The sequence below is a fragment of the Perca flavescens genome, chromosome 9 (genome assembly GCF_004354835.1).
Source record: "Perca flavescens isolate YP-PL-M2 chromosome 9, PFLA_1.0, whole genome shotgun sequence".
Classification (NCBI taxonomy): Eukaryota; Metazoa; Chordata; class Actinopteri; order Perciformes; family Percidae; genus Perca; species Perca flavescens.
The window spans coordinates 11,168,330-11,189,885 of NC_041339.1; the positions used below are offsets into that span (position 1 = coordinate 11,168,330).

The 21,556-nt window shown below is 39.3% G+C and overlaps 1 protein-coding gene and 1 long non-coding RNA gene across 3 annotated transcripts in view; one reads left to right on the forward strand and one right to left on the reverse strand.

Moving 5' to 3' along the window:
* The first annotated feature begins 766 nt into the window (after positions 1–766).
* The window catches only part of LOC114561536 (uncharacterized), a 125,423-nt gene continuing 104,633 nt past the window's right edge, over positions 767–21,556 (forward strand). The window contains exons 1-2 of one of the 2 annotated variants that reach the window (XM_028587593.1): positions 767–1,016; positions 9,164–9,285. In XM_028587593.1, coding sequence (XP_028443394.1) covers positions 965–1,016; positions 9,164–9,285 — 174 coding nt within the window. In that variant the 5' untranslated portion in view covers positions 767–964. The remainder of the gene's footprint in view (positions 1,017–9,163; positions 9,286–21,556) is intronic. The other variant, XM_028587594.1, reaches the window with a different exon arrangement.
* LOC114561538 (uncharacterized) lies at positions 19,820–21,087 on the reverse strand. The gene is made up of 3 exons (XR_003693376.1): positions 21,007–21,087; positions 19,924–19,994; positions 19,820–19,836 (listed from the first exon to the last, which is right to left on the reverse strand). It is a non-coding gene; the product is annotated as an uncharacterized LOC114561538 (long non-coding RNA).

Here is a 21,556-nt window from a genome sequence, read left to right on the forward strand (position 1 = left end):
TGAGTGCAAACTTCCCCAAACCAAAAATAAAAAATATATATTATTAATATTAATATTAAAATTGATAAATGTTCCGGTCCTGAGGTAGCATTTTTTCTACTGTTATGTGTAAGCAGGTAATATGAACCTACTACAAGAATAAATAACATAAATGTACAACAAAATAACAACAAATAAATTGTGACTTAATTCTTTTCCATATGACCAAGGCATATATATATATATATATATATATATAGGCCTAAAACAGAACATTGTAGGGGACCTGGCAAAGTAGGCTGCTGAAGGGAAAAATAAATGCCATAACTGTTACTTTGGAACTTTCCATTAATATTTTCACTTCGTCAACATGCAGAAATATGTGTGGGGGAAACTCCAAGATCTGTTAGTCATCATTTCCCAGCAGTGAGAAAACGTGACGGTTTGTTGCAACACTGTGTTGTTTATAAGAAAGCAATCTCTTCCATTACATGCTCCTCCATTGTGAAATATTGCCAACCTTATAACTTATTTTCCCTTAAACAAAACAATGCATGTGGCAAAAAAATAATTACCTTTGTGGTGTTTTGTAATCATCACTTTCCCATTCACTACATCTGTTTTAAAACTTAAGTCTTTGCAGTGAATGCACCGGCGTTCACCCCACAGCTTTTCTTTGTTCTTTTTTTTTTCCATTTGGCTTCCTGTCATGACGTGCTTCAGTGTGCAGCTGTGTGATTGGCTAACCCGTTTTCCTAACTTCCTCAAAAACAAAATGACAGAGCGATCAGCTGACAGTGAGTGCAGTAGTAGAAAGTTCACATACACAGTAGTACATTTTAGATTTTGACATGTTGCTTTGTCTCTTAATGTACTTATAACCACAGCGAGAGAAAACTGAGGAAAGTTAACAGGAAGTGGCATCTGGAAGTGCTCAGAAGTGAGTGGAAGAAGTCGTCTCCCAGCAACAACAAAAAAGTGAAATATGGGCAGTGAGTACCAACCACTGACTTCAGCAGAGTCATGCTTATTCATAGGTATGTAGGTTGTTTCATGAGGAACATATATTAACACTTTTATACATTAATAGTAATATGATTATTATCAGTTTTCTTTTTCTTAATCTGATAACTACTTTCTGACACCCAGGTGAAACCACAGTGAGGCCAGGGCCTGTATCTATCAAGCATCTCAGAATCCCTCCGAGGAATTATGTTGAAAGTTTAACTAGGACTAAACCCATTCCTACCTCAGAGCAGAACTCCAGGGTCACTTATGATTCTTCCTGCACTTGTTTTCTACAAGTTCTTCTCCTAGGAGAGTGGGATGACACTCATATGCAAAGTAAAAATTATTATCATGTATTGTAGTTTTCTGAAAGTTTTAGTTAGAAATTTTAGAAAGTGGTCAAACAAGAACCATTTTGACATGTGTTATTAGTCGCAAAGTTAATTAGGTTATACTGTATGTGCAAAATATTATGCCAAAATGAATAAGTAGCTACTTTAAATATCTTAATTAATTGTTTTTACAATGCTGATATATAGCCTGTAAATGTGCAGTATTACACGCGCAGCAATAATCCCCCTCTCACCGTTAAAGGGGCACCCAATTTTGCACATCACTTTCAGTTTAGTTATCACATACTTAGCATAATATCTGCTGTGGCTCTGAAAGGAGCTTTCCGAGGTCGGAAAAATAGACCTGATGATGAAATCATCTTTTTATGATCATCTATTTTATCAGGACAAACTGGGCTATTAGAATATCTGTGCTGCAGTGATGTCACTTGAATGTAAAATGAAGTTATGGGACCATAAAGACAAATGAAAAAGTAAAACGGAAATTGAATCTCACAGATATTTATTGATATCACACACACAGCAAGGCTACACAAGCATTTATGTTGTCTAAAAAAAGTTCTCCTATGTCTTGGGAGTCAAACAGTGAGAAAATGAACATTATAATTTATACAGTGGACAAAATATCTACATTTCTTCCAAAAAAAGTCCAGACGCTTTTGACTTCATGGGATTCACTTACTCCAATTCTCCACCGGGCGTGTCTTTGCTGCGTTCCGGCTGCGTTCCGGTTTTGTTCCGTCCTCCGCCACGCACAATAACACACACAAGACCGACTCGTAGATTATATTGTCTCTACAAGTACTTTACAGAACAATCACGTGTTTATTAGCTAGTATCTACCTTCCTCTCCAAGCACTCCTGTTATTAAACTGTCTTTTGGTAAACTGACTGGATGCTCTTCCTGTTTCACTTCCCGGCCGACTGTCTGAAAGGCTTAAATAGACCTGGCACTTATCTTTAGCGGAACTGAGGGGAGAGCTGCTTCATGCATGCTTCTGGGATGCGCCGTGGCGCGGCTGGTGGAATATCAAGCACTGACTTGAATGGCAGCGATTGCTCGCGGGGTCGCCGCGTATCCATAACACAGCACAGACGCGCCTGGTGGAAAATAGGGGTTATGCCAATACTCACGACAGTAATGCCATTTTTCTCTCTGTCAGGGTCAGTCACATTGAACTATTCTGCACTCGGGTCATTCCTCTTGACCAGGGATCTTCAACGTTTTTTAAGCCAAGGACCCCTGGACTGAAAGAGAGATGGAGCAGGGACCCCCCCCTTCTACATATATTGTATAAAATTAAGCTAAACTGGGTTTACAATAACATGGACAGCCTAAAGCCTTTATACATACCTTTTTAGTGCATAATACTAAGCTATTAAAAAATAGGTGGTGTGCTAATAATATGTTGGACTCATGTTAAGCCATTTTAATTTTTTTTTAAACTTTTAAAAAATACAATAATTTGGGGGCCCCCCTCCAGTAACTCTGAGGACCCCCTAGGGGTCCCGGACCCCCTGTTGAAGATCCCTGCTCTTGACTATATACAATCTTTGTTTCATCTGCAATGATGCACACACACATGGATAGTCAGACCAGCCTTCCATTGGTTAACAAGACGTAAACAAGCTTTTGATTGGTCGGAATGCTCTCCCAGAGCATGGGAAACTAAAATGGCGGTTAGCATCAAAGCTAGGGGCGATTAAAGACCGAAAATCCATAAATTATGAACATAAAGTTTATTAATCTTGGATGTAAGATTTTGGATTTTTTTGCTCAAAGATCCCAAAAAACGCTTAAAAAAACCTCCTGTAAGGGCTACGAAGACACCAAATACATCAGTGGAACAGCGTGAGTGTTCGCTTTTAGCTGCAGTAGATGGTTAATTTATACTCGTTATGGTTATAAAATGATTAAGTCATGAATCAGAGATACAGTTTTTTTGTCGTATATAACAATCTCGGGCTTAAGATGGTATTGAGTTGTATATTGGCAAATGAAAAGTTGCCGGAGTGCCGCTTTAACTTAATAACTTAATAACTTAAAGGAGCCCTTACAGTATGAACATATGTCTCAAACATTAAAGGCCCATCACTGATCATTTTAAATAAATAAATAAATAGATGATTAACCCACAATTTGCATGAATGCAGCTTGTGGAAATGAATGAATTTGTTATCTGATGCCTTATATGAGCTAGCAAAGTTTGATTCACTGCTGCTGTCATTGCGGATTGAAATCATCACTTTGGATAAGCTGCATTTTCCTTTTTTCCCATTTTAAGGTTGCGATGAGGTCAGTTTTTGAACAGTTTATGTGCTTGTTTTTGCGTACAGCAAAAGTATAACTTTATTATATTATAAACTTAAAGTAATATAATTAAAGTCTGAAAGTTTTAAATAATTTGGACTGATTCCCTACTTTGACATGTTTGATAATATATCTTCATACTTATATTATAAATGTACTGTAGGTGTGTATTTAAAGTAAACTGCCATACATGTGAAAAGTATGGAGAAAACATTTAGTAAATCCACCTTCGAGCAATTATCTCAGTTTTAATATTGGTTAAAACATCCAGAGATATTCAGCAGATAAGTCTACTCTATACTCGCATTTTGTGAATTCTTGAATCACATTATAGCTCAAATAAAGAAAAATAACATTTGAATTCACATTGGTTAGTAAAACACTAATATCTGCTTCCATCTAGAGGGGCTCTCGGCCTACGCTTGGAAGTCGTGACGGCCGTGGTGTTAACTTACCAACCCCCCAACCCCCACTTAACCCCACCCCCCATTGTAGCCAGATGGCTGTCACACAGGCGGTTCCTTGCCCAGACCATGCTGATTTCCCATCATTCTTTTGTTAATGAGGTCGTTAGCAATGCAGCGAACAATTAAATGATCTCAATCTGGCATTTTCCCCATTTGTTTACTGTATTGTGTACCGTACGGTGTTTGTTACTCATCCAATACCACTGCACAGTTTGACTACTTCTGTTGAGAGTATGGCTCCTATTATGCTTCTGTAATTTTCTTTCTTATGATTCATGTCTGTGACACTGTGAAGCAGGGAATTAAAACATCACTGACAGACGCCCACTACTAAGAAAGCCATTTTTCTGATAGTCAAGTAGTATAAACTGAGCTGTTGATAGAGTTTGTGTTGGTACACTGTCCTCTGTGATAGTGGGAGATCAGCGTCTTTAACTGACAAACTTTGTTTTAGTACATCATCACCCTGTATGGAAGCAACACAGCCTGGAGCTGCTGCTGTTGCTGCTGCACAGAGGAAGTTTTGTTAGCTGTTAAATCGTGCGTTGAGGGTGGCTTCAGCCAGTTAGTAGAGCACTCACCTTCATGTGAAACGCTGCCGAACACTGACACCGCTGACAGTTAATTATGGGTGTCACAGATCCCGCAGACGTGTCAGCTCGGGTACGATTGACGCGCCGCATGTTTACATCTCTGTTGTAATGTTGTTTTCTAGTTCTTTTCTCGGCAGCAGTGCATCTGTTATTTAGCTCCAGAAGTGCCTCAAGGCATGCCATAATGATCGTAAAAGCAATACAGATTCAGGGGAATGAAATTTAAAAAAAAATAGGACTTGTGGGTATAATTTGTGAACCTGCCATCACAGTACCTTTTGGAAATGTTTTTGGTCAGACTGCTGAAACACACAGACTGCCTGTTAGCTAGACTGTCATAATCTATATGTATGTCTCTGCACAGCTCCATTATTTTCTGCAAACTCTTCTACACATACAAAGTTATTTTGACAATGAGTGAAAACCAACTAAACTTGATATATTGCTAAGACAGGCAGACGAAAAGGAAGCAAACATATGAATTTTGACACACAGTAGTGTTTGGAAAGTACCTCACTAGAATGATTTTCATTATTAGGCCAGGTGGCTGGTGTCAGTAACAGGGAGGTAAAGCTAGTGGCACGACCTTCCATATCCGGGATTGCACTGTTGCTGCCGGAAATTCCGCCATATGGCCGTTACCTTCCCCTTTCTTTGAGTTGGAATTTTAAACTCCTCATGTCCCTGCAGGGTAAATCCAGACAGCTAGCTAGACTATCTGTCCAATCTGAATTTTCTGTTCAACAAACAGACAATGAACACGATGTGAGAGTGACAATGGGGAACAAAATTCCGTTTTCTATTTAGTGATTATTTTCAACTGCTAGAATCTTGTTCGTAATTTTTGATTGTTTTTGTTGTTTGAATTCATTTGTTTACGTGCAAAATGTAGTTACTTTACTACTAACCAAAATTATAAATTAAAATAAATTTACTTTTATTCTGCAGAAAAAAACATAAAAGGCAAAACTGCTGGGGGAAATTGTCCTATTTAAGCAAAAACTGCTTTAAAAAGAATAATTAAAGCCCCACAAGGTAATTTTACAAGATGGCTCTGCCAGATGCCAGAGTGAGCCGTCAGCAGGGGCGATTCTAGGATCAGACCTTTGTTTAAGAATCTGATTGATTCTGATTGGCTGGGAGGAGGACATTAACCCGGCATATTATAACAGACAATAAATGCAAAATATTGAACATATGAAAACACTATGTCTAAGTCACTTCATGGACTACCAGAATCAAATCAAATGATAATGAGGTGTAAACAATAAATAAATAAAAAATAAAACTTTCCTTGACTTGGTTACAGGTGCATAGTGTTGGCGACAGCAACACAGGATATTAAACCTGTTTCTTTGAACCTGTAATTGTTTGCCCTCTGTCGCTAACAGACAAGTTTGCAAACTCTAACTTGAAGCACTAAAATTAATAAAAAAAAAAAATGTATTTCATTTTTATTATTATAATTTTTAGGGTGGCTGAGATGAAATTTAGGCTTGAACACCCCTAAAAAGGGTCTAAAATCGCTACTGGTCGTCAGACAGAATTTTCAATACACAGTAACTGCACATTCTCTGTGGATAACCTTTGTTAAATTTGCACTGCTTTGTCATGAGCAAGCATTTAGGAGATGGAAAATAAAATTGGACAGGCCTGTACCTAGTCTTTATTCACGACCATCCACTATCTCAATTCCGCCGGATATTTGCGCCGCCCAAGATGATTGTGATTGGTTTAAAGAAATGCCAATAAACCAGAACAGATTTTTCTCCCATCCTGGGAATGCTTTGTGAACAGACTCTTCCGCAGCGCTATGGAAGAAGGTCTGGCAAAGGCAGACTACAACACGTGTCTAACAAATGTCAGATTTCTGACTTTTAACCAAAATGGGTTCATCAGGGTTTTTTCTATTTATTTCACAGCTTGTCTCACAGACATTAATGCGAGGTGAGATATCTGCCTGGTCAGTAATAAAATCTGCTTACACAGAATGTGATGGTCTACATTAAAAAAAAAACCTTTGATTAAAAGAGTTTTTCATCCGAAGATAGATTTTCACCTGAAGCAATCTAGTTCAACGAGAGGCCCCAAAGGAGACAGGAGCCTCTGAGGCAGCAGTTTATCCCCCATTCAGGCAAGCGCACAGATGACAGCTAGCCTTCACTGCTGTCTCCCAATGTTTTTATGAGATGAAACCAACACGCCTGGCTTCTAGCTACTGGCCAATATTTAGCTTCAAATGCTCCTGTTTGGGAATCAACGTAACGGAGATATTGGTCAAGTTTTCTGTTAAATCAGAGATGCTGGTTGCTGTGGGTAACCCCAGCCCTGGGCTAGGACGACATGTCTGGCAGCTAGCGCATGATGTATTCCACCGCTCACCTTTTAAGTCCACTCCTAATTGAACCGGGACAAACGATTTTACTGCAAGATATTAGGCACTGTTTCAGCTGTGAGTTCAAATCCCAAGTTGTAAGTTGTGAAGGCAGCAAAAAATGTGTTGTTGTTGTTAACAATTAACAAATCCTGATCCTTCTTTGAAGAAAGTACCCTGCCTCTCGACCAATGTAGGCTGGGATACGCTGTCTGACATTAACAGAACTTTTAGCAGCTTTCAGTTCATTGTCTTTGTGTCATGGCTCCACAACTTTTGGTTCAGTTTCACCGCTCTTATCAACCTCATTTCCAGCCGCAGCAGACAGCTGTTATCCATCAGGAGGTGGAGGCTATCAAACCAAAGTTAAATATAGTGACTATTTGACTTATAGTCAAAAACACAAATCCAACTGAATGCTAATGTCACTGGTTATGGAAACAGACAACTGTTTGCTAACATGTTCACCATAACAACTTTATATGGTGTACATCTTATATTTCTCAGATGCTCTGACTGACTAATAATTCTGGTGTATCTGACATACAGCGTAAAATCAAACATACAGTGCAGTCCATTAACTACCAAACAGATTGGCCCATTTATGATTCCTAAGGATGCAGTCGGAGGACAGCATTTACTTTATTGTGTCATCTTTTTAGTGAGTCAGATAAGATGTGTTTTCTACATTACCTATATCTTATCAATAACAATCCAAATTAAATGTAAGCCATTAGGTAATTAGGTACAGGCCTGTCAATTTAATCTTCCAGCTCCTCAATGCTTGCTAATGGCAAACTAGTGCTAACTTAACAAAGGTTGTCCTCAGAAAATGTGCAGTTACTGGATATTGGTGTATTGAAAATTCAAAATTAATTTCTTTAAAGGTCCCAGGGCATGAAAACTTCACAAAACTCCCCCCCTCCCCCCTCTCCTCCTCATTGTGGGACTGGCTCTAGTGGCTGTAATTCTGCACCAAGGCTGAACTTTAGGAAAGAGACTTCAGATACAGTATTAGGGGACCACTAATGTCTATATAAAAGCATCCAAAAAGCACCATGTCATGGGACCTTTAAATCAATCACAATCGTCTTGGGCGGGGCTATGCACGGAGCCCCGGTACCTCAGCAAAATAGCCTCGGGAAGGAAATTGTTTTGGTGGAACATGTACATTCAAAAGTTGTTTTAGTCGTGCTACAGAAAGGGAAGGACATCCTGCCGAAAAGGACATCCGGCGAAATTTCCGGCAGCAACCGAGCAATCCCAAAAGTGGATTGTTGGGGATATAGACTAGGTACAGGCCTGTCGATTTAGTCTTTCCAGCTCCTGAATGCTTGCTCATGGAAAACTAGTGCAAACTTAACAAAGGTTGTCCACAGAAAACGTGCAGTTACTGGGTATTGGTGTATTGAAAATTCTGTCTGACGACTCACTCTGGCATCTGGCAGAGCCCACTTGTAAAAGTTACCTTGTGAGGCTTTAATTATTCTTTTAAAGGAGTTTTTTGCCTACATAGGAATATTTTCCCCTGCAGTTTTCTCATGGATGTTTTTTTCTGCTGAATAAAAGTACATTTATTTTAATTTATAATTTTGGTTAGTAGTAAAGTAACTACATTTTGCACGTAAACAAATGAAATAAAACAACGAAAACAAACCAAATTACGAATAAGATTCTGGTAGTTGACGATAATCACTAAATAGAAAACGCATTGTCATTCTCATGTCTGCATAGTCGTGTTCATTGTCTTGTCAGGAATGTCAACCTGCAACAATTACCTTTTAAAGCCCAGGTTCACTTTGGCGGCACTCCCACTGGGAACTAAATAAAGGTCTAATGCTTGAGGGAGCTGTACAGGGTTGTTGAATGCTCTATTAGCAAATAAGTTGCAGTATAAGTGGGAATATTTGCAAAACTCATTCTCAAAAGAAAATACAATGATACTAGGATAAATCCTGAGTCAATTAACCATTTCTTTTTTCTTCACATGAATTCACGTTAATCTGCAAATGGCCTTTGATGCACTGTGAAATCAGTGCTAAACCATTCATAACCTATCTTTTCCTCTTCTGCTACAGAGACGTCAGAGTGCTTTATATGCAGGGATGTTGAACTTCAAGCCAGTGACCCACTGAGGAATTTCTGTAACTGCAAGAATTTACTTGCCCATCACGTGTGCCTGTCCACGTGGATCCGGAAGGTAAGAAATACTTTACATGTAGGAAACTTCGATATTTTAGTCTGGCTGCTATTCCTCATCAACCAATTGTGAGAATTTGAAGGCTAAAATGTCTTTGGCGTAGGTTTTGTTTCAACATTGGGGGGTACACACACATTATAACTGGGGGGTCTGGAGGTTCTCCCAGATATAATTTTGAGCTTCAAACACTTCATTTCCTGCATTCTCGTGCATTTTTCAAATGTCTTTATTAATGTAAAGGAAATTATTTTTCTCCTGCATTGCAAATCAACATAAATCTATCTTTATTTCTCTCACTCCTGTTGTGTTCTTTAACCCCCCAATGTAGCACAAGTAAACATTTATTGTTTTCCGTACATGTTTTGATCCCCCATGATATTTTTGAGGGGGACAACTCTTCCTCTACTAAATTTTATCCCCTGCATTCTCGCCTCCCCCCCCCTCTCCCCCGAAATATACGCCTATGTTTGTTGGTCTTCTAAAAGTGAATAAATTAGTTTGCCACGTTAGCATTCTGTATTGAGACAAAATGTTGCTGTTTTCCTCAAGGTAATGAGCTAGCCTTCAAATAGCAATACCAATTAGTTTTAATGAGGGTTGCAAACAATGATAACACATCACTGTTATACTGTTGAAGCACAGCTGAAACCGTGAGAAGGGCCTCATAATGGACTGGTAGAAATCCAGGAAGCTATCATGCACCCGACACCTGTCACCTATACCGCAAAATGGCTTATTAACATGTGTAGCACTCCTTAACCCAGTAGTTGTATTGATACTGTGGTCACTGATGTGTTGTTTTTTGCAATGCACCTTCCAAAAGATCACTTTACACTCTTCTCAGTTAATGAAATGTAAGTTTCTGTAGGTGGGATACATTTCTCTTTCTGTTCAGGCATGGTGCCTATTGCTGCTCATGCTAATTACTCTTCCTCCATTAATTTTCAGCAAACTGCTGCTGCCAGAATTGTAAAAATGTATAATTAGCTATGTATAAGTATTTTCCCCAGAAATTAAAAGTTGAAGTTAAAAAGTAAGTGAAGAGGTGTGTTGATGTAAAAATGTAAATTTTAACTGTAGATTTGTTTACCCCTCAGCTGCAATTTTTCACAAAACTAAAAAAATGTTAGAAAAAAGTAAAAAAAAAAAAAAAAAGTAAAAGACAGCAGTAAAAAAAGTTTTTTATGTCACATAAACATGAAAATGCACTTTCGGAGATTTTTGGTTTGCATGGATAGATGTTTTTTATAATCACTGTATAACTACCTTAAAGGGCATCAGACCAGCACTGGTTGAAAGCACTGGGCATACTAGGATATACAATATTCTGTAACTTAAAGCTGCACTAATCAATTTTTGTATATGGCTCAAATGACAGAAATCAAACAGTCATTTTTATTCATAAATCCACAGAGAATTATCACCCAGCCCTATTGTTCCCCACAGCTCTACAGAGATTTTTTAGCCTTATTTAGCTAATCGTTTTATGCAACTTTACTGTTTTAGTTTACAACTTTTATCAACCCTGTTTCAGTAGTAACCACTGTTATCAGCAAAAATAAAAACACTGTAAACTATGAACACCAAACACCAGACTGACCAAGTTAGCAACTAGCTGGTGAACATAGTGGAAACAGGCATGCGTTTTTATAAACACGTTAAATAAATACAAAAAAAACACCCAACAGATTGATACAGCTTTAAGTATATGTAGCTATTAAAATAAAATGGCAAGCCAGGTTAAGGGGAGGTCCACCAATTTCAAAAGATTAGTTTAGTAGTCATGGGGAGTACTACTAAGCCTGTAAAAACAGTTGTATATACTGTAGTTTTACGTCACTGTGGGGGACCTTTGTCAAGACTGAGAAAATTACCCTGATGACGTCATCAGAGTTATCTAGGCTTGGGCTTTGAGATCATATTCTTTTACACAAAAGACGTTGTGTGGGCATTTAACAGGCAGGGAGTATCTGATGAATTGCCACGCCATATGGTTAGTGTAGTATCCAGTATTTATGGAGCTTGATCCATGCTAGCGACTTAAAGTCAGGATATCTAGGAATCTGCTGTACCAATATAAGTCTCGCTTTGCCAGACCTCCACAGCGCTGCGAAAGAGGGTCTGGCTAGTCCACACTGCATTCCAGAATTGAAGAAAAACTTGCTCTGATTTATTGGCATTTCTTTAAACCAATCACAATCGTCATGGACAGCGCTAAGCACCGGACAGAGCCACGGTGCCACTGCGAAATAGCCTCGGGAAGGAACTTGTTTTTTGTGGAACATGTGTATGTTCAAAATTTGTTTTAGTCATGCAACAGAAAACTCAGATTGAACAGATAGTCCAGCTAGTTGTCTGGATTTACCCTGCAGGGATCTGAGGAGCAGTTAACCATAGTCCTCATAAATCCACCGGAGTTTAAAATTACAACACAAAGTGTAGTGGCAACTTGTCAAAAAACTTCTTCGCGGGCGCCCGGATAGCTCACTTGGTAGACCAAATACAAACCAAATACAGAGGTTTACTAATCAACACAGAGAGCCCGGCCCGACCTCTGACCCCTCTCTCCCCTTTCATGTCTTCAGCTGTCCTGTCAAATAAAGGCCTAAAAATGGCCCCCAAAAATAAGAAAATATACCTTCCTCGCCACTGATTGCAGGATGTACAGTGTTCTGACTCATGTAGATCACCATGTCCAACTTCAACATGCAAGGCTATCCAAAGAAAGAAAGCAAATGGTAACGGACATCCGGCCGAAAAGAGTGAAATGGAGCAATCCTGAAAGTGGAACGTCGTGGATATAGACAATACCAATATTGATCAATATGTTTTAAATCTGTATCTCGCAAGTCACCCAGCTATATGGAAGTGCAATACTACATTGCTCGAGTACAGCTTTGACTAGATAGCCTAAGAGCAGATACAGTGAAAATGAATTCAATCTGTGTCACTTATTCACTTTTGGACTGTACAATATCTGTATTTCCATGTGTGGTACGCACAGAATGCAACTCTAAATAATAACATCCAGTTCTAACTCTGTATCAGAATATACTGTGTGTATCTGTAAGTTGCTTTACTGTACATAATATATGAATTAGTTATTATCACATACAATCATTGTATATTAATTAAGCATAAAATGTGTGTCTGCTGTTGAATGGTTTGCTGTTGTGCCATCCACTCCTGTGAGCTTTGGGTCTCTTTGGATACTCCACAAGTGGTAGACATCATGCTACAGCAGACCTTTCATCTGCAACACCCAGCTGTCAGAGTAAGAGCCACTTCCATTAAGTGTGTGTCTTCCCACTATACAATTATATACAGACACACACACGCTCAGGCTCATGAAGCAGGCACACACACACACACACACACACATACGGGTCTATGTGGATTAGCCGGACTTTTTCTCCAAACAGGCCCGGTGGTGGTTTAGATGGACTACCCTTTCCTGAGGTCCTAGAGCTATGGGAGTTAGATTAAAACACTCAAAAAAAATTGAAAAAAATTCAGGTCACTTTAGACTTCAGATACACCCTTCAGAGCGTGATACACACCACCTTAAAACTATTGTGGTTTATAGAGACAGTTCTCCTTTTGAAAAATATGTGATTTATAAGGTCCAAACAAACATTATTGGGACTTTAAAGGGACAATGACGTCACTTAAATAACTTGGCCTCATTAACATAAATACACATTAACCTGACACCACCAAGCGTTAATGGGACTTAATTATTATTTTATTGTACAACTCAAATATCACCATTGTTAATTGGTGACACTGACTAACAGCCAGATAGGAGCCTGTAACAGCTTAACAATAGATTGTCACACAACACAAGTGTCATGACAATAACTGATTTTAGCTTTTTGCTCAAATCTCATTCTTACCCAACTTCAAAAGACCCATGGTTGATCATAACAAAAATAAATTAATAAGATGTAAAAATAAATAAAATAAGTGCTGGTTTACAGTTTGTTGTTATGATGGCCTCTTTGTATAATTCAACCTTATATTTTTGTACTGAACCTTTAAAATGGCATTATTACAACCTATAACAGGCTGATAACTTGTAACACAAGAGCCACACTTTTTAAAACATTAACACATACAGAAAAACACTACCACAACTGTCAGTGTTTTTAAATCTTTTCTTTTTGTGACTGCCTCTTTGCAGTTATTCCTCTATTTCTAACAAAGTCCCTTATATTTTGCACTGTTCTTTGTGCCAACACGGGATCTTCCACCAGTTTGCAGTGACTGCATTCAGTTTTGGTGGCCAGTTTCCCCCTGCTTATATGATCTTTGAAGTGTCGCATTACTGCAGCGACCTCAGCCTTAGACCACACTTTCTTTGCCACTCTTCTGGATCCATGTTCTTTATCAGCATAATTCCCTGGAACATAGGCAAACAAGAAAAAAGATATATCACAAACAAAATGTGTTTTTTCTTAATAATTCACTTTGGATATCAGTTAACTGCTCACTTGATGTGATTTCACCAACTTTACTAGCCCACATTAGAGTGTGGACAATATGGCGTGTATTAAAGTCATCAGCATTAAAACATTTTTAGAATGTCTTTGCTGTTCATCGGTTTAAGTGGCTAAACCTTTTGATATATGAATTAATTTAAGTACAGTTAGTAATACTACAATTAGTAACATGTCTTAAGTTATTTTGGCATTGTACAACACACCGTATTTTAAATGAAACAAAGACTAGGGGTTTAAGGTCTGATTCTCAGTATAAATCTGATTTCATAGGGTTAGCTAAATAGTGTAGGAACTTGGTCTGAAAGTTTAGTCTTGATATTGAAACCTAACACATAAAGTACGTAACAATCAGCCTAATACTACTTTTTAACCTCTTAGTCTTCCAGATTTTGTGACTCATTAATTTTGAGTCTTTTAACCAATTTGCCAAAAAGAGAATTAATAGAACATACTCATGGGCATCAAGAGAACATATGAAGAGAAGGAGGTAACTTTACTTTTATCTCAAATTCACTATACATTTTCTGATTATAAATTAAGTGTATTTGCTCCCTTTGCAGACAAGATGTTTTGTACAAATGCAGTACAATTAAATTTAGGGCTATTTATTTATATCCCTTTCTTTAAGATTACTCTTGCATTTTGATAGTTGAAAACTTCAGACAGGAAACATCACAGAGATGTGCATAAATATCCTTAGGCCGGTTACACACTGCAGGCGTGGCGTGAGCGGGCGTTTCTGTTGCATGTCAGCTGCGTGGATTTTGTCTGTCTTTCCCCACCAGGAAGGTGTCTGACCCCATTGATAAAATGAAATACCATGTTAAACATAAATATTGATACTGATTTGATTAAAAGCAAAGACAACGTCGGCAATATTGAAGGCAAAATAGGCTACAGAATATTTCGTTTAGTATTGACAGGTGCAATACTAGAAAATTGATTAAAAACATTTTACATTCATATAGGCCTAGGCCTATCTGCATTTATATCAAAACCTAGAGGCTTTCAAACATCAACATGTCATTTGTTAATATGGATTTGTGTCTAAATGACATATAAACATCTTTTCCTATTCTATTTTGCCTGGAAACGCTTCCAACACGCTCGCGTATCGCGCGAAAAATAGGCGTTGGTTCTATTTCTAGCATGCACACATCTCAGACGCGTCTCGAGCCGCGCCTGAGACGCGCGCGTCTCACGCGGGCAGTGTGTAAGCTCTAACCTGTTACCATGGGAGCTGAAATATAAACGGACACGCCCGCGCGGCTGACACGCTCGCGTGCGCGTCCAGTGTAACCGCCTTAGATGGAATCCAACTGTGGATGGTGCAGTTTTGTGGCATGTGTAGAATACACTGCAAAGTAATTTATGTAATAGTTATTATTTTTATTATTATTTAATTATAAATTATACTTAATTTTATTCTTTTTTAAAATGGTATGACTTTTTATTTAGGTCTTTCTTCCTTTCATACCTGGCCTAAAAAAAGGATGTATCTTATTCAAAGCACATTAAGGTGCTTCACAATTCACCATGGTGCCCATGCCTTCGCTCTCCTGACACTGATGTAACTTTGTTTATTTTGTTATTGTGCATCTTACACACACAGCTTGTGTGTGACAGTAAGATACAGCAGGGAAGAACTTCTGGACATTGGCAATGTTCAACACAAGCTTACAACACTGCCTCTTGAACTTTAACTTTCTCCTACGCCTGAACCAAGCCAACTCCAGCCGGCAGGACACAGCAACACCGGTGCGCCCACAACGGGACGAGGCAAGAGAGGTGGGCTACATGCTAGGCTGAGCTACAGGACCATACTAGCTAATGTCCGTTCTCTTGACAAATAAGCTGAGAACTAGGACTACAACTCAGCGTGAGATAAGGGAATGTTGTGCTCTTATTCTCACTGAGATCTGGCTCTCTGACAGCACGCCAAACTCGAAGAATACCAGGGAGGCGGCATGTGTACATTAACAACTGATGGTGTGGGAATGTTCAGATTGTTGAAAAGCACGGTTCATCGGACATTGAACTTTTAATGCTAAAGTGCAGGCCCTTCTCTTTATCTTTATCTCCCAAAGCGAGTTCAGCGCTGTGCCTCTGCTCGATGGGGATGCTACAGGACCTCATCAGCAAGCTGGAGACTGCACACCCAGATGCTGTCCTTCATCGTGGCTGGTGATTTTAACTACTACAACCTCAGGGGGCGTCCTACCAAAGTACCATCAACAGATGAGCTTTCCTTTGAGGGAGTAGAATACTCTTGACCAAGTGTACAGCAACGTGAAGAACGCCTACAAGGCTGTGCCTCACCTGCACTTTGGACTATCAGTCCACATCTCAGTGTTCCTCTAGCCAGCCTACAGGCAACTCCTCAAACGAATGAAGGATCTGAACTAGTGCTTCAGGACTGCTTTAACAGTACAGACCGTGGTGGGTTTAAAACTCCTGCTCTGAGAGGGGACTGTACTGTGGACCTAAAGGAATATGCTGCAGCTGTAACTGGCTACATTTGCAGAAAATTATCCCCACTAAACGTTGCAAGACCTACCCCAACGACAAACCCTGGATTAACTGAAGTGTGGTCCATGCTATGTGCGGCTCTGCTGCATGTGTCTCGGGTGACACGGAGGACTAGAAAAAGGCCAGATATGACCTCGTAGATCAATCAAACAGGCCAATAGACAATACAGACTGAAGCTGGAGGATATTACACCACTGCTGATCCCGGGAGCATGTGGCAAGGTCTGCAACACATCACAAACTGCAAACAGAAAACAAACCGCTCACTTCGAAGCCCTCAACACCAGCTGAAAGGGAGGGACTATGGCCAACAAGGGCATACTGGACACACCACTCTGTGTCACTGTGTCACCACTCGGTCCCCACCAGCTTCAAGTCAACCACCATCGTGCCCGTCACAAAGGACACTGTGACTTGTCTGAATGACTATCGGCACCTTAATTGTAACTGTGTGGCACAGAGCACCTTATTCAACTCAGGTTTCTTTTTTTCTTTTAATTCCAACTTAGGTTTATTGTACACTGGAAGTTATATTTAAATTTTATATTTTATTCTATTTGTGTTGTGCATTTGTCTTATTATTGAACTGTTCTGTTAAGGGAGTTGGGTAAAGTAAGAATTCGTATGGTATAAACCACTGTGTTGTGACAATAAACCTCTTGAATCTGAATCTTACCTTCAGAGGGAGGTACACTCTCATTTACTGTGGACGACACAAAGGACACTGATCCTGTTGAACACAAAATTTCACAAAAGTTACCTTTGTCCCAGGAAAAAAATACATTTTATCAGCAGTGACTGTGAAGTGAGTTAACATACCAAAGCCTCCAATGTCATGGTCTTGCTCTGTGGTTGTAGAGTCAAAATCCACAGGCTCCACAGTTCCAAACTCTGATGCTGTGACTTCTGTGTTGCCGTTATCAGAATCGCTCCCACTATCTTCAGCGTCACTTAACGCAATCTCATCTGGAAAATGGCATTAGTAAAACTCACATAAATAGCTGGACATACGTGGTTGAAATAGCCACATCAAATAAAAAAGACCTAGGGAAAAGATAGTAGGCCTGTGGTTTTGTACTTGCCACTTTTGCAAAGTAACTATTTTTACTTGAGTAGTTTTGAGCTATTATACCTGTGTTTATGTTTAATGTGGTCCATGAGCACATAAGATAGAACAATCCATGTACAAATGATTACACAATATGATATTATGTTAATATTTAACGTAATTCGACTGCACCTCCACAAACATAAGTTTGAATTACTGTCCAGCCATACTGTATTTTTATGCTTATATTTCTGAATAGTAGTCCTCAACTCATATTTGGACATGAAAGGTGATTTTTTTTTGGAAAAGGATGTTGACTACGCCAAGTCTAGAGGTTTATAAATTAACATATCAAGGAAAAAACAAACACTCAGATAATATCTACAAGGGCTAATTTCTATACAAACCTTCAATTTCAATATCATCCAGTGACTTCCCCTGCATGCTGGAAAGGTGTCCTTTCTCCATTGACAAAAGCAGTTTGGAAATCTTAGCCAGTTGTGTTGTGGGAACTGGTAATCTGTAGAAGTCGCGGTGAACACGGATGTCGTGACCCAGGAAATCTGCAACCTGATCAAGTTCATTGTTTTTTAAATTAAGGACTTGTGAGAGTGTGGCAACATGTTTCCTGAGTTGTGTTGACCTGAGGTACTCCGGTGCTTTGCTCCACACTGGTTTGCATGAACACGCAAACAGTCCTGTCCTCTGTAGTGGCTCATTGACGTTGGTCTTGCAAACAGGAAGACATTTGTGGCACAAACGCCACATTCAGTTCTTCTACTGGCAAGTAGTGACAAAGCATCCACCACCCTTGGTGTGAGCAGAACTGCAACCTTTCTGCCCCTTTTCCCCAGGATTTCAATTCGCTGAAATAGTTGCAGAGCTTCTGTTCAGTCTTAGACAACCCCATGGCAACATCTTCATGGAGCTTTGTGTTGTCCCTTTCATGAAAACTTTTGAGGCGCATTTTTGAAACTTCCCCAGCACGTCTTGATTGAACACAATGATTTGTGCAAGTGTGAGTTTTTGCAAGTTGAGCATAGTTCTGAGTGGTGGCCTCTTCCTTCAAGCTGCAGAAGGCACTTTCTGCAGATTTCTCAAGGTACTGATGAAGGATCTGAACATCTTCAGTGAAGGGCAATGTTGATGGTTTGTTGTATTTTGCATCGCTCAGTGTGTTCAGGGCACTGTGAGACACCAACTCAGACCACCTGGAGGTGTACAACTTCTTGAATGTGTCAGTGTACCTGATCAACTCTTCATCTTCTGCCATGAGTGCCCTACAATGAATAATGTCAGCAATTTTCTGCAGTGTATGCCCCAGTTTCAACGCAAGGCTTGGTTTCTGGTACAAGTGTTTTCTTCATCAAAACCTGAAACTTTCTTTACTGCTTGCACAACTCTCTGGAAGTTAGCAGGTTTAACAGCCTCCTCTAGGTTATGTACTGAGAATTCTGTACGCAGGCATAACAACAAACGCCCCACTTCACGGAGACTTCTGTCGAATGTATTCATATTTTGTAGGGTCTTGTCCATGTTTGTTGTAGAGTGACTGGGCAAACTGAATGATAGAGAGGTCATTTCGCACAACTGAGGCCACCTCATCTTGTTTCATGACACTAAGGAGCTTCCACACTCCACTTGAGATCTGCTGACAGAATGTAGACTCCAGAGCTACAGCCAAGCCCAGTACTTTGGTTCTCCCAGGTTGGTCATCCAAATCTTCGTTTTCTGGCTTAAAGGGGCATCTGCGGACATGTCTCCAAAAGCTCCCTACGTATGTACATCCCTTGACAATACATACAGTGAATAAACTTTCCTGCCAGTGTTTTAGCTTTTGGCTTTCTCTTCACTTTCAGTGATCCTGTTCCATCTTGCAAAACTGCAGTGTTATGTTTAAAATTTCCCTTATTCCTCATTTTTTCTAATAATATCTTGCGCTCTTTTGAGTCCTCAGGAAGGGAAAATGCATGGACAATTTCAGCATGTGTCTTGTGTGTTTTCAAGTGGCGGAAATTTTTGCTTTGTGGCTTACCACAAACATAACAGTAATTCTTTTACTCATAATCAGATGTGGTAATTCTTGTTCATGAGTCACAGTTTCTTCCTCTGGCTTTTCCTTTGATGAATTCGCTGAATTAGATGTGTCAGCAGCATTGGGAATCATCTTATTTTTAAGGGGTGGCCAACATTGTGATGTACTGGGCACAACTGGGGTGCCTATGTCTGACCCATAAGATGTTCCAACATCAGGTATTACCGTTTTTACTTGAATATGTGCAGCTCTTGCCTTACTTGACATTAAGTGTATGCTGGCATCTGAATCATATTCATCATCCTCAGAGTCAGGTATGTATTCCTTGTCAGACATGTCCTCAGCATCATCAGATGATATTTCGTCCAATTGTGGATGTGGAATTTTGTCCTGATCTGACATCCGTTCATCCTCAAAGCCTCAGAAGACTGCTGTGCCTGAATTGGTGAGAAAGCATATTATTTTACAGGGTGATTGAATGTTATAGACAGTTCAAGTTCAACACTCACTCAGTAGATACTCACCTGTGCTGTGCTGTGCAAGTAATCTCCTGTAATTTGCTTGAGGCAGGATTTATGCCAGACCCCTGAACAAACTGTAACACATTTTGAGTAAAATAATGTTAACACTGTAGGTCTATTTAAGTGGTTAGAGCACAACACATGTACACTCTATACTAGGGCTGCAACGATTATGGCCAAAACGATAATCACGATTATTTTGATCAATATTGAGATCACGATTAATTATCACGATTATTTGTTTTAACCAAAACAAATTTTATTGTCACATAGGCTAATTATAACCGCTTTTACATCCATATTGTGCTACATTCCTCCTTTATTGAAGGATACTGTGAAGGAGTATGCCATTTCAGCTGTTGTGCAACCGCTTTCCACACATGCACGTTTGCCGTGAAAGATACAGGCAACGCCAATTTTCTACAATTTTTACATGTCTGCTTTGGGCTCTGATGCTCCGAAACCCGTTAATAAATATTGCTGCATGTCATGCTAGTAAACACTAATAACACATTACATGGCAGGTAACGTTAGCCTACTGTTAGCCACAGTAGTAACTGGATTAAACACGGCTAAAATGCTGACAGCTAACGGTGTAGTGTGAATGTATTTCACTGTAGGATTCCAACAGCGGGACTGCCAACAGTCTGCCGCTAAAGCTGTGAGCTAAAAGAAACAAACTAGCACTATGGTCCTTGCTGTTGTATGAAAAAAACAAAAAAACAGATGGGACAAAATGTTGCATTTACTGGTAAACTGGTAAACATCGTGACAGACTTATGATGCCCGATTGCTACCTGTTGTGGAATTTTCCGCACATAACTCTGTCCTCTGTGACTGTCTACATCTAAAAATTGAGCTGAGCGGTGCAGGGAAAAACTCTGATTGGCTCACACAGACACGTGATCAGCCAGTCGTTGATGGAGCTAGATTGGCTTTGCTAAAACTGTTCTATGAACGGAATGACACATTTTAAATATAACACAATCACATAAATTTGATCGTGGGAAGCAAAAAATCGTGATCGTGATTAAAATTTGATTAATTGTGCAGCCCTACTCTATACTAATTCACTAAATATCTAACCTGTGCATCGATAGCCAAGCCACTTGAAGGAAGATACGGGTCCCACACAATTAACACACTTGTCCAAGGAGGATACTGTTGCATACACCAGGCGGTGTTTTTGACACTGTTGGCGAAAAAAAGTAATTGTAGTATTTATTTATGCCACATAGTTTGGACAGAAAAGACATTTCATATTTACATGTCAATACCTAATAACTTTAAATCCAATACCAATGTGATATTTAATTTACTTCATACATACATACATACATACATACATACATACATACATACATACATACATACATACATACATACATACATAACTAATAGGGTGCCTATCCATTACCTGTAACCAAACAACTTACCATTCACATTAAACCAACATACAGATCAAATGCAGGCAGTCCAAGTGTTCTTAAAACCAAAGCGAAGCTGCCTCTGGTGACAGGACCCTCTAAACTTTATGGTCCTCCCAAGTCATATTTGGGTGGGGTTCACCGTTTGATACACATACACTAAGATATTATACTGACTGAAGCTTGAAAAATGTTTTAGACAATGTCCT